The sequence below is a fragment of the Macaca thibetana genome, chromosome 15 (assembly GCF_024542745.1).
Source record: "Macaca thibetana thibetana isolate TM-01 chromosome 15, ASM2454274v1, whole genome shotgun sequence".
Taxonomy (NCBI): domain Eukaryota; kingdom Metazoa; phylum Chordata; class Mammalia; order Primates; family Cercopithecidae; genus Macaca; species Macaca thibetana.
Window position 1 is genome coordinate 77,850,233 of NC_065592.1, and position 18,331 is coordinate 77,868,563.

The following is an 18,331-nucleotide window of genomic DNA, read 5'->3' on the forward strand; positions in this document are numbered from 1 at the left end:
ATCCTTTGAAAGATTCTTAATTTCACTAGGTTGGTGAGGACTTATGTTGGTATAAGGTGGCTTCTCAGCAAGGTGACAGATTTGTACCATATTTTCTGGATCATGAATCTGTCCTCTCTTTGTGGTAGTGAGAGACCTTTTCATTCCTTCAGTTTGTTCAACAAAGATTTAGTGAGTGTCTCCACTGTGCACCAGACCCTGTACTACATGTCAGATTCAATAGTGAGAAACAGATGGGGTCTCTCCTTTAATGAAGATTACTATCCAGGGGAGAGAGCAGATATTAATCAAATAATCATTCATTATATGAAAAATTACAATTCTGGTGAATGTTATGAAGAAAGAGTATGAAGAGATGCTGATAAGAAAGTATACAACAAGAGGACTTAGCATGGTAGGAGAGCAAAGACCAGGGGAGATGTTTGGGACTTAGCCAAGACTACATTTCCCCACCCCCTTGCACCTACATGCATGGCCAATGGAATGTAAGAGGAAGTGATGTGTCACTTCTGGACCAAAGTGGTTAATGGTCCAGCATACCTTCCCGACACGGAAGATTAAAAGGTGGAGATGTTTGTGACCTTAAGGATGAGTTGGTTTAACAGCCAGGGTCCCTGCAGGAGAGAGACAGCACACATGACAGGGTGTGTTAGTCAGGGTTCTCTTAGAGGGACAGAGCTAATTGGAGATATATCCGTATCTATATCTATAATCTACCTATCTATCTAAAAGGGAGTTTATTAAATATTAACTTATGTGATTACAAGGTCCCACAATAGGCTGTCTGCAAGCTGAGGAGCGAGGAGAGCCAGCCCAAGTCCCAAAACTGAAGAACTTGGAGTCCAATGTCCAAGGGCAGGAAGCATCCAGCACAGGAGAAAAATGTAGGCTGGGGGGCTAGGCCAGTCTCTCCTTTTCAAGTTTTTCTGGCTGCTTTATATTTGCTAGAAGCTGATTAGATTGTGCCTACCAGATTAAGGATCCACCTTCCCCAGACCACTGACTCAAATGTTAATCTCTTTTGGCAACACCCACTCAGACACACCCAGGATGAATACTTTGTATCCTTCATTCCAATCAAGTTCACACTCAGTATTAACCATCACACAGGGTGTTTAAAGAGAGTTAAAGATAACGTGACTGTTTACAAAGATGTAGGCAGAGTTAGGGGAACAAAGAAGGGATAGTGAAGCACTCTGTTACCAGCAAGAATGTGAACCTGTTATTCTATCTGGACCTAAAGGTAGCTACTGGAAATGTGACGTAATATCAGAGCTGTAAGAGATGGGAGTCCGACAAGAACCATGGAGACACAGAAAAAAGGAAGCCAAAAGAATAAATAATCTGACCTCACCATCCTCACTCCCTCTGATCTCCTATTGTCATTTCCCTTGACTTATCCCAACTAGAATCCAGTGGCAAGAAAGCCCATTGTTACAGTCGATATAGGTCAGGCTCCTGCCAAAGACCAAGATGAGAAGAGTGGAGGATAGATCTGGAGGAGCAAATAGAAAATATCCAGCACAATAGTCACTGAGTAAGTGAAAGAATATGACCGCAGACTGAAAGCAGATTGTGTGTAATGGAGAGCATAGCAAGCAAAAGGAACAGAATGTACTAAGGCCTGTGGCAGGAATGAGCATAAAGTCTTCTAAGAACGCCTGTTTTCAGGCAGAAGGACTTGGCGGAACGCCACCTCAGCTAGTCAGAAGGGTGATCGTGTTCCAATCATAGTCAAGGAGGAAGAATAGAGGTCATGAAAATCAAGATAAAAAGTGTCAGATGCGTGGGGTGACATGGAGGCCAAGAAATAAGAAAGAGGCCCGAATGCAGAAGACAAGGAAGGTTCAGTGAAACATTACAGGCTATGAATCTTGAATAAAGCAAGGGCATCCTGAGCTCATCCTCTTTGGGTGCTGCCTTGTGATGCAAGAGCATTTCCAGAGTCCAAATGGCAGACAAAAGTCTTAGGCCTTTCCTGAAGATATTTCAAAATGATGTTGGAATTAAAAGACTGCTATCTTGGGCCATCCCATTCAGTCATTTAGGCAACAAATATTTATTAATGGTTTTTATGTTTCCTACTGTGCTCACTAGGTACTGAGAGATGATGTGATTCCTGTCTTTGGTAAGCTCACAGGCTAAGCAGGAAAGACAACTGTGTAAATAACTACTTGTCATATCCTGTGATAAGTGCTGTTAGAGAGTGACATGCAAGGTGCCAGAGAACCCAGCCTACCCCGACTGGGGAATCAGGGAATGCATCCCTGAGATATGAGATTTGAGCTAGGTCTTGAAGGATGTTTCCCAGGTAGAAAAATGAGAGGAGGGAATGTTATCTAGGGGCAATGTATTGATCAGTGGATGCCAACTACTACTAAAACGATCTCTAAATCTCAGCTGTTTATCATAATAAAATTTATTTCTTGCTCATGCCATGTCCAGTGTGTTCTGAGTGGCTCTTCCCAAAGTGGTGATCCAGAGATTCAGGCTGTTTTCATCTTCAGTGCAGGGAAGGTGTGCTGGACCTTTAACCGCCTTGGCCCAGAAGTGACACTCATCACTTTGCCTCACATTCCACTGGCCATGCATGTAGATGCAAGGGGGTGGAGAGAAGTAGTCTTGGGTAGGCAGCTGCTTCCTGGCAGCTGCATTCTGAGAGAGTGTGAACATTTGGTATGGGGTGATGGCTTCCACTGCCACAGGGAATTTGCACATGAGGGAGCACAGAATGAAGTAAAGGGACGTGATTCCTAGCCTAGGGTGTGTGTGGAAGAAAGGAGAGGAGTAAAGAAGAAGAGACTAAAAAGGTCAGCCATTACTGGATGGCTCAGGACTCAGGACAACATACCAGAGAGACCTTCTCCTTCTCCCCCAGATGTGTGGAACTGTTAGAAGTGTGATATGGCCAGATTTGCATCTCTTCACAGTACACTCATTTCTCTCTTTTTTTCTGTACAAAAAGAGAATGAGAGTTGTGCAAAGAGTTAAACACTGGATTTTCATTCTAACTCTGCCAACTGCTGCTTACCAACCTTGCTACCTACTTGGGCTGGCTACTTAGTATCTCTGAGCCTCAGCTTATCAATAAAATGGGCACAAAACTGTATGTACTTTCTATTCCAGAGAGGCATGAAGATCAAATAGATAATGTCAGGCAAACATCCTTTGGCAACTGTAAACTGCTCTACATATACAAGGGGATTTAGTTACTCTATTTTGCCTCTGCCTGAGGGGAGATATTTTTTCCCAGAGCATGAAAGTATAACTCAATGACTGCTAAGTTCCTGAAATATATCCACTTCTGTGATGACCTACCAATGGTAGAATAAGAAATGAGCTCAATATTACCTCTATAAGAAGAAATAAATACAATTAGAGGCAGCTCCAATGCTTCCTAAGGTGCTATGTAAGAAAGCATAATGGAATTACCTGTGTTAATGACTTTTCTTCTTCCACAGTCTTGGAAACCACAGATGGAAAGGGCTGAGGTAGTGTATTTCCGTTAGAGCCTAAGTATTTGCTTTGACTCTTAGGGTTTTTTCCCCCACAGAATTTATCCTTGGTCTTCCAAGGCTTTGTTTTCCAAAGTTGCATGGCTTATGTAGAGAAAGGGAAATGTCCCTCTACCTCCTCACTGTCTCTTCCCATGGCATGACTGAAAATTTACTTGTTAAGATTTTTTAATATCCACATAAGTGGGCAGCAGATGGACTTATCTGGACAGTGCTAGCAAAAGATTGGATTCTTTTTCAAGGCCTAACTCTGTTTTGAAATAGCCAAATGATTAAAGTTACTTTGGCTTGCATTTTTAGAAAATTTTCTCAGCTTATAATTTGTCACTACTTCTCTAGATATGGCCTGGGTCTGTTAAAGTATCTTTTTACCAAATGGACCAAATTTCCAAAAGCCCAACCACATAAGGCTCCCTCCCATCTCTGTCTCTTTTTCTTTCTCCCAATTTCCTTTCCCCCATCTCTCTGCTAATGGTGAGATGTTCCTTTAGTTTTTAGTCTTCAGCATCACGAGAACTGGAAAACACTGCTCTAAGATGTGCTTCGTGCCATCTTAATAAATTAGATAAAGAACTTCATTTACACATTTCCAGGGCACCTGTTCCCAGAGCATCCAGGTGCAATTTCCATTGTCTCTTAACTTTGCATCCATACCCTGGGCTAAACTTGAAATTTAGAGTGTTGTGTTTTTAATCGAAGAAAGTTCTAGAAAGATTCTTCTGAATGTAGTGCATTTTTCTTTGGGACCGTGGATTGCATTCTCCAACTTAACAGCCTCCATTTCTTAAATGGCACTTGTGAGTGTTCTTACAACAGACCATGGCCACATGAAGATGATGTATTTCCTGGGGAGGATGAGGAAAAGAGAATACTGTTATTTCTAAAAGTATAGACAGCCTGATAGCCAATTTTGGAGTCTGGGTGACATTTTAAATTGGTAATGCTCCTAATTACCCAAACCCTAGGAAACCGTATGGAATACAGCCACAGCTCTAGATTAATATAAGTGAGCACTGTGAACCCATTACTAACAGCATGTTCTCGTAGAATAATGGCACAGTATCTGTGTCATCACAGTGTGATATTGCAGTTAAAATGCACACACACACATCTTAATAATTCTTGTTTTTTGGCAAATTTTTCCTGCTATAATTTTTTAACTTTTCTAATTTTTCCAACAAACATACTGCTTTGTTTCCTTGTCAACCATTGTCTATTGGTATTGCCGTGTTGAAATGTCAGTTTTATAGAAGACGAATGTCAGCAAGCAATGTATGATAATAAAAAACATGAGCATGAAGGCAGACATGTTCAGAGTCAACTCTTAGCCTCCCTATTTATTGCCAGCTGAACTTGAGGTGGTTGTTCAGTGTCTCTGAGTTTCAGGGATTTTTTTAACCTATTACATGGGCATAATAATGTTGTCTACTCATATTGTTATTGTGAGGAGGTAAAGCCAAGTAAAATGTCTTGTTCAAAGTTAGTGCCAAAAGATGCTGAGACTAAAAGGCATCAATGAGACAGAAATACAGTAACTCGAAATTTCAATGATCAGGCTGAGATTCGAGCCTTAGCTCCAGCAGTGCTTGGAGAAAGGGGCTGACCACATACCATCCACCCCTTGCATGCAGGGTTCAATGTTGGCCTTTTTGTGCCAGTAAATGGCGGTTTTCTTGATCTAAGATCCAGATCTGAACACAGAGAGTGGAAGAAAAATTTCATCACTCCACTACCTTCATCTGCTCCTACCCTCCAGAGAAACCTCTCCAACTTTATGGAGGGGGCCTGGTATAAAAGCACACACCTCACTTTTGAATTTTTCAAGACTATCTCCAGTGATTTCTAAACCTAGATATATCATTCCAAAAATTACTGGCCACCGTTTTCATTTGTTTATGCTGATAGAATTGGTGGAGCAAGCTCATTTGTGACACCTACTTCTCTTGGCCCTGAGCATCCTCAAAGCAGTCCATGTTACAAAGAAACTATCATAATAGCAATAATCTGTGAAACATCAATTATGTGCCAAGTGCTTTGCATGCTTTCATATTATTTAATCTCTACATCCAATTCTAAGAGTGTTTGTTATTAACCCCATTTAACATGTGAGAAAAACAAGGCTCACGGAGATTCATAACCTTGCCAAGGTAAGGCCACTAGAAACATCAAAGCTAGTATTTTAATAAGTCTGACCTCAACACCCAAAGCTGGCTTTGTGCCAGTAGCCAAGCACTTGTTTGTGTTTTCACACTTTTCTTTTTTTGTCTTCTTTCCTTTCGGGTGGTTCTAGATGTTGGTTGTGGATCGGGAATCCTGTCATTTTTTGCCATACAGGCTGGAGCTAGGAGAGTTTATGCAGTTGAAGCCAGTTCAGCAGCACAGTATGCTGAGGTAAGTGGTTGTAGTTTTAAGGCAGTTAATAAGTGGGTCTTCAGTATACTTCAGGGTACCCAGCGATGGAGTCTTCCACGTAGGTCATTTAGAATAATTTTTTTTTTTTAACCAGTGATATGGTTTGGCTGTGTCTCCACCCCAATCTCATCTTGAATTGTAGTTCCCTTTATTGCTAGTGTTGTGGGAGGGAGCCGGTGGGAGATAATTGAATCATGGGAGCAGTTTTCCCATACTGTTCCATGGTAGTGAACAAGTCTCACAAGATCTGATGATTTTATAAGGGAAAAACTCCTTTTTGCTTGACTCTCATTCTCTCTTGTCTGCCACTATGTAAGACATGCCTTTCACCTTCTACCATGATTGTGAGGCCTCCCCAGTTACGTGGAACTGTGAGTCCATTAAACCTCTTTTTCTTTATAAATTACTCAGTATTAGGTATGTCTTTATCAGCAGTGTGAAAATGGACTAATAAAACCAGTCTCTAATTTTTGCTGTATTGGAATGTTACCGCCAATCAAGCCTGATTTCCCTGTAGTGATTGATATGACAAAATTAATTTTTTTAATTGTCACAATACTGAAATTGTAGCAAAATCTTCTCCCTTCCCATCCACTGGGTGGCAGATGGAGCTGGGGTAGAGGAAGGGAGGCATGAATGTTTTCTTTTAATTATCCGGGTGAGGAGTAATATTTCACTGCAGTTAGATTTATTTTTTTCCTTTTAAGTGTTGTAATGACAATAGCTACACCACTCTAAATTTTACTTTTGGTTTAAGGGGCTGTTGCTACATGGTTGTAGTAAGAGGAAGAGACAGGTTTCTGTGTTTCAGGGAGCTTTTTAAGATTTCAGGTTCTGATTGGAGAAGAGGGAGAAGATTTGTTTTAAATGTAGTGCTCTATTATCATTATGAAATGTGAACAAATATTATAAAATAAGTCAAAGTCAAGAGTCAGGTAATAATGGCTTTCAGTAATATTTGGATGTAATAATAACCCAATCAAACTGCAGAATTGGATATGTGTGCACCCGTGTGAACAGGGTAATGCGCTTGTCATTCATACCTGGAGGAGGCCTGAATTTTAATGAGGGGTAGGATGACAGATAGAGAGAAAAGCTTGGCTGCTGCTTCAGATGAGCATCATGAAACCCTCTTCCAGTCCGGACAACTGGTACCTCTGAGTGATAGTTGGTTTCGGCGTAAGTGAGCAAAGAGGAACCCAGAGACAAGTAAACAACTCTGGCATGTTTGGAGGGAAAGATTGTCAGAGTCTAATGGCTTGGTATGTTGTATTTTCTTTTCTTTTTCCAGCAAGTCCTGAAGAAAATATTTTTAGTCATTTTTTTCTTTACCAATTCTTAAATGTCATTTTTATTGAATATTAACTACACACCAAATAATATTTGTGGGTATATATATATATATAGTGTAAAGAATAACAATACAATGAATGTGTGCCTACTTCCCCTTTTAAGAAATAGACCATTAGCATTTTCTTTAAAGGCCCATGTACCTTGTCCTGATCACATTCCTTTTTTTGAGAAGGAGTCTTGCTCTGTCGCCCAGGCTGGAGCACAGTGACGCGATCTTGGCTCACTGCAAGCTCCGCCTCCCGGGTTCACGCCATTCTCCTGCCTCAGCCTCCCAAGTAGCTGGGACTACAGGTGCCCGCCACCATGCCCAGCTAATTTTTTGTATTTTTTTTAGTAGAGACGGGATTTCACCATGTCAGCCAGGATGGTCTTGATCTCCTGACCTCGTGATCTGCCCTCCTTGGCCTCCCAAAGTGCTGGGATTATAGCCGTGAGCCACCACGCCCAGCCCACATTACTTTTTTGTCTTGAACAGAGGTAGTCACTATTGTGAATTTTTGTTTATCATTCTCTTATTCTTTATACTTTTACCACATATATTTCTATTCCTAAAAACATATCACTTATGGACTTTCCATGAATGGGCTCATAAGTATGCATTCTCCTGCAATTTGCTTTTTTTCACCCAACATCATGTTCCTGAGGGCCATCTTTGTTGATGCATACAGCTGTTGTTTATACATTTTCAGTGCTGTAGAGTGTCTTATGATATGATATGCCTCAAGTTACTGGTCTTGTTGGCAGACTTTGGATGGCTTCCATTATGAAAGTATTATTATGAATAGTTTTGCACACGGTCTCCACTGCGTCTTTGCTGAAGTTTCTCAGGCATACACCGGAGTGGAAATGTTGAGTCATAGGGTGTGCATACCTTCGACTTTTGCCAAATTGTTTTCCAAAGTGGCTGTGCCCATTTTTATTCCCTCCAGCAGTATATGCGTGCCATTGTTCTATGTCTTTGTCAGCACTTTGGTACTGTCAGACTTTGAAATTTTTGCCAATTTAGTGGTTATGACAGGATCTTTGTGGTTTTAATTTGTTTTTTTCCACTTACTGATGACTTTGAACATATTTGCAAGTATTTTGGCCATTTGTGCTTTCTCTTCAGTAAAATGCCTATTCAGGTTTTTGACAATTTTTCTTTTGAATTGTCTAATTCTAATTTATTTGTAGGAATGAATTTTATTTTCTAGATATTAATCCTATATCAGTAATGTATGTAGCAAATATCTTCTCCCCTTTTGTACCTTACATTTTCTCTTTCCTAATGGCCCTAGTCAGCTTTAGATACAGAGGTCTAAAAAAGAATAGAGAAAAGGAGGATAAAAATATGTAGAGAGAACTCCATAGATAAAAATGCCTCTGCTTAGATATTAGTAGATTTTAAAATGAATTCTCAAGGTGAGGGGTTGAATTTAGAACTTTATTTTAGGTGCTGCTTATTCATTTATTCATGTCTTTACTCAATTGCACTCTACAATTCCGTTGTTGGGCAATACAGGAGAAACAGTAACAATCAAGGTCTCTTCCTATATTCAAAGAGCTTTGATTTTTCATAAGGTATTGATCTTGTTGTATCTTATACAAGAGACCAAAAAATAAAATAAAAGAGTGGCATAAATAATTTGGGAGTTTTCTTTTCTTCATATAGTTTGTTTTTTCCATATATTTTAAAGTGGTTTGAGATACTTTAGCTACTTTTAAAACCTTAAACATCTAATGTCCTTGGACATAGTACTTTAAGGAAAAAGAGGAAGAAATTAGCTAGAGATATTCTCACCTTCCTGAGCCATAATCCTGTCTCCAGCCATAGCAAGTGCAAGTACACTGTGATTGTGCCTGTGAATAGCCACTGTACTCCAACCTCGGCAACATAGCAAATCCCTATCTCTAATAAGTAAATAAAATAAGCAAATAAGTAAATAAAAAGAGCTCAAAGACTACTCAAATTCCCTTTCCCTAGATTCACCTATTGTTTACATTTCACCCTGTTTGCTTTATCACTTGTTCTAGCTTGCCTTCCCACCACATGCAAACATACATTAATATTAATATGTATACACATATGTATATGAACACACATATGTATATGATCACACACATTTATGAATATATAGACACATTTATATAAACATGAATGTATATATGAAAAACACACATGTATATGAACACTATGAGTGTACATGTATGTATATGAACACACATGTAAGTATATGAACACATATACATGTATGTATATGAACACATACATGTATGTCCAGAGATATAGAGACACATACTTTTTCTATGGGTCAGTTATATATATCATAGCCATAACCCTTTATCATTAAGCATTTCAGTGTGTATTTCCTAAAAACAAGACTTTTATGTAACCAAAAGAGAACTTGATTTAAAGCTGAAGAATAAGCTATATGATGACTTTCTCATTCAGTCTTTCAGTGTTGGTGGTAACAGGTGTTTGCACTGGTCCCAGCATGAGCAGGGAGACTGTCACCATGGTGCTGAGGTGAGAGGAGTCTATACTTAACTGCCTCTTCCCTTCCCTTGCATAGTATTTCTAGGAAGGCTTGATTTTTGGGGTGGTGGCAGCGGGGGGACTGGGTCTTGCTCTTTCACCCAGGCTGGAGTGCAGTGCTACGGTCTCGGCTCACTGCACACTCTGCCTCCCAGGTTCGAGCGATTCTCCTGCCTCAGTATCTTGGAGGCTTGATTTTGAAAACATTAGAACCAAAATTCTAAGGAATTCCAAAGCACCATAGTTTATCTTTGGTTTTCGCTGCTGTAGAGGATTTGTGTGTTACAGGAATCTTTCTTTTCTATGTACAACTGGGGCAGGTTGGGGACAGGAGTGGCTTTCCAAATGCTGTCAGGGACTGCTGGGAGCCCTTGAAATCCTTGCTGGCAAGTCTGTTTTGCTCCTGAGGCTTCCCCTGCATGTGGTCCTAAGAACAGGCTGGTTAAAAATGTATTCAGCGCCAAGGATGATTAGAATCTTCTCAAAGTGTGGATTTAACAACAGACTGGTCCCTCCTGAAATCCATGGCCTCTACTCTGCCCATAGCTCCTGCGTGGGTGTCATGAGATGCTCCCCAGGGACCAAGGCCCTTTCACCCTGTGGAGGATGATCTGTACCAGCACGTGGTTTTTGCTTCTCACACCAACACTCATCTGTACAGTTTGTGGGTGGCAAAATGCGACTGTGAACAGCACGGAAAGGAATTTTACTCTAAGAATAGGCTGAACTAGCAGCTCCACACACAGTGCATGGTGCTCCTTTCGACCTTTTCATTACTTGGTAATTGAACCAGCAGACATTTAATTCTTTTCTCTGGAGTCTTCATTAAATTTCTCGGCAAAGATAAAATTGCAACAAGAAAGAAAAATGTACAAATTTAACAACCATCTCCTGTCCCTGGATTCTTCTTCACACGCCAGGCTTCTAGGCTTTAAGTAAACAGAATACTTTCAAATTGCATTGAATTCAATTTCAGTTTCACTTAGTAGAACAGCCTGATTTTGTAAGGGTTGGTCCTTGGTAGGCAGGCTGATGGCAATGACTTCTTATCTGTATGGCATGCATGTACATGTTTTTGCAGGAGTGGTCACAAGCTTGGCAAGGTGTGGCTACATGCTCTCACTGTGGGTCCCATGTGACATTTCTGGGTCAGTAATAAGATATCATTCCTGTTTAAGGAACAGGGCAGGACGAAAGATCTCCCGTGGGTCTCCAAGCTGTGAACCTTCCCAGCTCAAGCTGGAAGCTATCTCTTGCTCTTTTTTACCTTTTCGTATATACGAAACATAAAGCAAAGTCCCTGAGATTATATAGACCAAATGGAAAAGAAGTAAGCATTCATGAAATCTATACAAGTATAAAATCGAGAAAAGGGAATTCCTTAATTTCAATTTATACACAGATAGATGTTATATCTCTTTACCTAAATGAGAAACTCCTTAAAGGGTCACCAGAATAAAAGACAATTAAAGTGAGTGATTATGACTAGATTTCTGTGCTATAATCAACTTAAACATACAACAAAGTTCTCTGGCACTCAGATTTAACAATGTTCAGAGTCATTATTGGGCCACTTTATAATTAGACATCACTAGTACACAGTTCCTAGATATGCCTCATCAGAATGATTTTTAAGGGTCAGACCAAGTGTTTTCCACTTGGAGTGGTGGAAGTAAAGGCATATGGAACTGGAACTGTTGTGACATGCCCTCTGTAGAGCAGCTCATCATCTTGAGCTGCTCTGTGCAATATGGTAGCCATCACACACATGTGGCTATTTAAATATAAATTAATTAATAAAATTTAAATTCCTGGCTGGGTGTAGTGGCTCACACCTGTAATCCCAGCACTTTGGGAGCCTAAGGTGGGTGGATCACTTGAGGTCAGGCATTTGAGACCAGCTTGGCCAACATGGCAAAACCTTGTCTTTACTGCAAATACAAAAAATCAGGCAGATTGCCTGAGGTCAGGAGGTCAAGACCAGTCTGGTCAACATGGTAAAACCCTGTCTCTACTAAAAATACAAAAAATTAGCTGGACATGGTGGCATGTGCTTGTAATCCCAGCTACTCGGGAGGTTGAGGCAGGGGAATTGCTTGAACCAGGGAGGTGGAGGTTGCAGTGAGCTGAGATCGTGCCACTGCACTCCAGCCTGGGCACAGAGCGAGACTCCACCTCAAAAAAAAAAAAAAAAAAAAGAAAGAAAGAAAAGAAAAGAAATTAGTCACGTATGGTGGCAAGCACTTGTAGTCCCAGCTACTCGGGAGACTGAGGCATGAGAATTACTTGAACCCACGAGGCAGGGGTTGCAGTGAGCCAAGATCACGCCACTGCCCTTTAGTCTGAGCAACAAAGTGAGACTAAAATAAAATAAAAATAAAAGTAAAAAATTAAACTCCTTAGTCACCATAGCATTTCTAGTGCTCAATAGCCACAAGTAGCTATTGGTTATTGCATTGGACAGGAAAGACGTAGAATACATTCCCATCGGCACAGAAAGTTCTACTGGAGAGCAATGACAGAGACCACAAATAGCCAAAGTTCACCTTTCTGGCATGTTATGGCCAGAATGATGGCTGTGTTCACTGCCAGGAATTGGTAGCTGTGGCCAGATTGGTCTGGCTTGACTTTAGGTGAGACAGCCTCCATCAATCCTCCTTGCTGTGGACACTGTTTGTCCTCTTATTTATACGAAAGATCTGTCATAGAGCAGCTTCTCTAGGAAACATCCTCTTATGTGGAGGTTTGTAAGCAGGAAGTATATTGGGAAAGCTCTCAGGAGCCTCACTTCTGGGGAAGTGAAGGAAGCAGGACAGATTGGCTGAGGGGGGAGTTAAGCTGCAATATAGTCATACTAAAGGACTCAGCCAATCGCACAGGGAGTTCTTGAGCTGGGGTGGCCCTTCAGAGTTGAACCACCTTGAGGCGGGGAACTTTATATTCCACATTTTTTTATGCACACACACTGAGGAAGAAGTGTGACCTTGGGTAAGATGGCTTTCCTGGGCAGCACTTAGAATATGACTCACCTGAGAGCCATCATCTGCCAGTATTCCCAGAAGTTGGGGGAATGGGTACCTTGGTCCAGAAGCAAGGATTGGTCTGGTATGTCACAGCATGTACTTCAAGATCCAGGATTCTGACTTTGGGCTACCAAAAGGAAGCTGATGTAGAGTAAAGAAAAGATGACAGTAAATCAAAGGAAGATAGAGTGAGGGAGCAAGCAGGATAATACCAAAAGCTTAGGAAAAGCCACAAGGCGATATGGTATGAGTCCTTTAGTTGTAAGCAAAAGTTTTCTAGAAATTGAATACATCACCTGATCTGATGTAGTCTATATTATTCTAAGACCTGGGAGGACATAGAGCACATAACTTAAAATCCAGTTGGTTTTCAAACAAATAAAATTCCTGGCACACAGTGAATGCCAAGTGCCCATGAATGGCAGAGATGAAACATGCCATGTCTACACAAGGAACCATTCCCATGAGCTGGGGTGGTTAGGGAAGCCTTCAGAAAAGATATGTGACTTCAATTGGATCCTGAAGGATGAGAAGAACTTAAATGGTCCTCTTTTCATTTTTCATGTCTTACTGCTAGCAATGAGATTTTTGAAAACACATGGGGTCCCCCATCTTAAATGTGTTGATAATGTCTTCATAAATGCTTTGAAGGCCAATTATTGGAAAGGTACTTCTCATTTTCAATCTTGAACACTAGAAAAAGCATATACTTTGAAGTTTTTCTGTATGAATTTATCCTGATTTCAACTCTTTGAGCTAGGGTTTTTCTCCAATTTCTTAAGTGTCTCCAATTGCTAACTTCTCCTTCCTCCTCACTCTCCCACAGACACCAAATGCCTGAGTCACAAGATTCCATCCAGCCTGTCAACACTTTTTATTTTTGCACTGACAATGAAGTTAAAAGGTGGCAATAAGGAATCTGTTAAGGAAACAATAATAAGCATTTGGCAGAGCTGAAGTTTTTGAGTTTTGAAAGCATTTCCACATCTATAAACTCATAGATCTTCAGGAAGAGTCTTTGTGGTGCTTGGAGCAAACAATACCATCCCCACATTACACAGTTAAGAAAGAACCTCAGAGAAGGTATTCATGAAGGTGGGACATGACTTGTGAAAACAATTCCTTGCTGCTTCCTTCTAGAATGTCCAGGTAAGCAGGAACTGGTTGTTCCCTTGAAAGTGAAGAAGTGAATGTGTTTGACTAGCACCTACCCGTGTAGATAGTTCATTCAGGAAGGAAGAGAAAAACCATTCACTTACCAAGCAACCTGTTATGAAGCACTTAAACACGGAGACAGTTCTGCCATCCAAAGAGGAACCCTGCTCCATTGGCAAATTCAGCAAGTAATACATTTAGAGGAGGAGTTTAAAGTAGTCCATGTGGAATGTCCCACTGTTTGCCACAAAGCCTCATCGAAGAAATAAAGAGCCTTCTCATAGCTAGATTGGTGATTGATGAGGACAAAAGACAACTTGGGAGAGAGTATCCATGTGTCTTCATCTCGCTTGACATTCACATCCCTGTAGGGTAGATCCTAAATACCTTTGCAAGGATTCAAATTGAGGGTGGGTTCTGGAATCAGACAGTGTAACGTTGTATCCCTGCCCCTATGACCTAATGGCTGTGTGACCTTGACAAATGTATTACGTTTCCTATTGCTGCTGTAAAAAATTAATGCAAACAGTAGCTAAACAAAAAATACAGTTGTATTATCTTACAACTCTGGAGGTCAGAAGTCAGAAATGGGTCTCATGGGGCTAAAATGAAGGTGTTGCAGAAATCTGTTCTTTCTGGACACTCTAGAGGAGAATCAGCTTCTTGCCTTTTCCAGCCTTTAGAGGTTGCCCACGTTACTTGGATTGTGCCTACATCACTCTGACTTCTGCTTCCATTATCATATCTCTTTCTCTGATTCTGACCCTCCTGCCTTCCTCTTATAAGGACTCTGGTGACCATTTTGGACACTTCTAGATAATCTAAGATAATCTCCCCATTTCGCCATTTTTAATATCTCCAAAATCCCTTTGATATGTAATATGGCACGTTAACAGTTTTCAGGAATCAGGATGTGGACATCTTTGGGAAGCCGTTATTTTGCCTACCACACAAGTTACTTGACCTTTCCCGACCTCATTTTTTTAACCTATAAAATTATAGATAACAATAGTCCCTCATAAAGATATTATAAGGATTGAATAAGAAAACCAATGTAAATTAGCACAGTGCCTGCCATTCTCTAGCTACTGCTATTATTGTCATCATGGTTATCGTTGACATTATTATGGGGCCTCATTTCATCCATATCTCTGTATAAACTAACCAAACAAATATCATGGAAGGGGGATCATTAGGCAACAGTGGGGAGGACAGGGCCAGGCAGAGCACATTTTTTCAAAAGCATGTTGTTTCAATTGCATGTTGAAATGTCCTTTGTCACTGCTTTTTAAAACCCAAACATTACAGATGCTGAGGATGTACTTGTTTCCCAACTCTTCTCAAAGGATCTAAAGACTTGGCAGGGCAGTGTCTTGAGCAGCCCTCTGGTATCTGATTCTCAGGAGAAATTCACAGTTGTTCCTAAGTTCTTTCCCCACTTGCTTCTTTCCTTGCTTACCCCAGTCTACTCAGTTCTCCTTGAATGGTCTCAGTATTGGCAACTGTTCAGAAGGAACACAGCTCTTTAGCATTGGGGAGCAAAACAATGGCTCTCAAAGAGGTGCATTAGAATCCCCTGAAGGGCTTTTAAAACACAGATTGCTGGGGCCCATCTCCAGAGTGTCTGATTCAGTAAGTATGGGGAGTCGCTTGAAAATCTGCATGTCTAATAATGATGCTTCTGGCATCACACTTTGAGAACCAGTAGGATTATATAACATCGAAACTGAAACAACCCCTAAAAATGATTTACCACAGTGCTATTGAAAGATGCACCAAGAAGTTCCTTCCGGGACTAAGTTAGAAGGGTAAGGGAGCTTGAACTTCAACAGCAAGCCTACCTCCCCAAAAACCTCTACCATGAGAACAACACCCCTTCTATCAGTTTTACTTATTGGGCTTCTGGATTAACTTTTGCTTGCAGAAGGAGATCAAGAAAAACTTTGGAAGCTGAGATCCAATTTCCTTAATTAACAGAGGGAGCCTAGAGAAGTTAAGTAGTTTGTCCAAATCCCCAGTTGCTTTTCCTTTTGCTATGGTATCAGTGCCCACAATATTCACTATTGAAACTTTATCTCCATTGTGATGGTATTAAGAGGTGGGGAAGACCTTTTAGGAAGTGATTAAGTCATGAGGGTTCTGCCTTTATGAATGTATTTGTACCCTAGAAAAGAGCTGGGGATAACTAGTTTAGGGTGTTCCCTTTTGCCCTTTCATTTCTTTGATGCATGAGGACACTGTTCATCCCCTTTTGACCTTATCCATCCCTTCCACCATATGAGGACACCTAGACAGATCTATCTTTGTAAAACGGACCTTCACCAGACACCAAACCTGCAGCACCTGAATCTTGGGCTACCCAGACTCCAGAACTGGGAGCAATACGTTTCTTTATACTCAGTTTCGGGTATTTTGTATGAGCAGCACAAACAGACTAAGAGACCTCTGCCATGAGAAATTGTTCTTGTTTCCAACATTGACATGTCTGTCATTTCAGTATTTAAACCACAATTCAAGCAACTTTCTTAGCTCACTTTGCAGCTTCTGAAATCTACTTTTCTAAGCCAAAGTCTTTCTCTCAGCCACCTACCTTCCTCTTTTAGTTTTCTGCTTACCCATCTGCTCCTAGAAGCCACTATTGTGCATTGCTGTCATGGGCCCCTATTTAAGGACCCATTTGATTCTGGGCATTACAGGAGAGAAGCAGCATGTTTAGAGAAAATGCTTGTTGATCTAAAGCATTTTTCTACTGCAGCAGCCACACATTCTAGGGGGATTGTAATTAGGCTGCATGTTTTCTTGGCAAGAAAAGAAGGAACATTGGGACGGACTATAATTTAAGTACACTAAATAATTGATATGGCTTCAGTGACTGGAGGAATTCCAGGGTCCTCGGTCTCATGCCAATTTAGATAAAACAACATGAATACACATGGAGTGGCTTTAAGGAGCAGAAAGTTTATTAGGCAAGAAGAAGGAAGGACGAAGAAAACAGCTCCCCTGTACAGAGACAGAGGGAGGGGAGACTCAAATAAAGAGAAATCTCCTGTGCGATGGAAAGTGATTGCTTATATTGGGATGCTGTAGGAGGCGGTGTTTGGTTTGCATAGGGCCCAGGGGATTGGTTTTGATGAGGTGTGTCATTTAGGTAGCCCGGGAAAAACCGGGCCCTCCTACCTTACCCCTTTAGTATGCAAATATGGGTCGCCATGATGTTCTGAACACATGGTGTTACTTGGAGGCAGCCGTGACTCTTGGCACACCTGGTGACAAGAAGAAGGAGGCAGGAATTGCCATATTGGGTGGACCGTTTCTAATGGCCAGCATTTGCATATCAAATCTTGCCGACCTGACCCTTCAAGCCATTTTCTGTTAGAAAATAAATGGTTCGGGGGTTGCTGTTATTAAAAGAAAAAGCCTTTCCAAGGACTCCTTTTGCCCTTTCTATCTGCCTAAAAATTATTTCCTAATAATTTCTGTATTATAATGAAACTAAAAAGCATTCAGATGGTTGATTACTAATCATTGCTAACAATGTATTGGAACTCCTTTAACCCTAGCAGGGAATTGGCCTCACGTCCCCCTAACTTTTCCTTTTCCAGCTGGGTACCTCAAGAGTTTTATCCTATATGTACAAGGTGCTGCAAGAGAGAGAAAATCAGGATCAGTGAGTTTGGGTGTGTGAGACTTTTCAAGACTAGATCAACATCTGAAAAAGCAAAATCAGTCAAATCAACAGGTTGGCGCCTGCACAATGCCAAGTAATCTCTTTGACTCCGTATTTTCCACGGAATTGATGAACCCTGTTTTGCTCTGGGCTGATGGTTTTGCCATCATGTAGCCACAGATTGGTGTCCAGTCTTGCTCTTTTATCTACTGTAGCTGAGAAAATGATAACTGGTTTTGCCACCTGGGTTACTTTTTAATGATCTGAAAGACCACAAGGAGCCAGCATTTCTTTTGTGCAGTTCCTCATTCAGCAACCTAATAGCTATCTGAAAAGCGCTTTCTTGAAAAGAAAAGCTCTCCTCTCAGGCAGAAGCAATAATACCGCATGATTCTCTGATTAAACTATCACACTGCGCATATTACGGGACATCTGACCTGCTTGAAACTGACTCACTGCTGAGGTTTCTTGGTATTTGCACTGTTGTTTTTCTGCCAACAAGCCGTGAAATGACGGATGAGTGTCCCTAAACTTTAGTGTGAACGGCAAGTAAAGTGCCCAAGAAACTGCTGGGGCCCAGCTGCCTTCTGGGCAATGCTGGAAGGGGAAATGTGTTTTTCTTTAGGGGCACCCTCTGTGCAAATGAACTTCAATCACAGGTGAAACCAAAGCTGTCACTACAGGGTACAAC

The 18,331-nt window shown here is 41.0% G+C and overlaps 1 protein-coding gene across 1 annotated transcript in view; it reads left to right on the forward strand.

The window, feature by feature from the left end:
• Positions 1 to 18,331, forward strand: part of LOC126937308 (histone-arginine methyltransferase CARM1-like) — a 203,088-nt gene that overhangs the window by 111,950 nt on the left and 72,807 nt on the right. Inside the window, 1 exon segment of the mRNA XM_050760708.1 lies at positions 5,806 to 5,906. Coding sequence (XP_050616665.1) covers positions 5,806 to 5,906 — 101 coding nt within the window.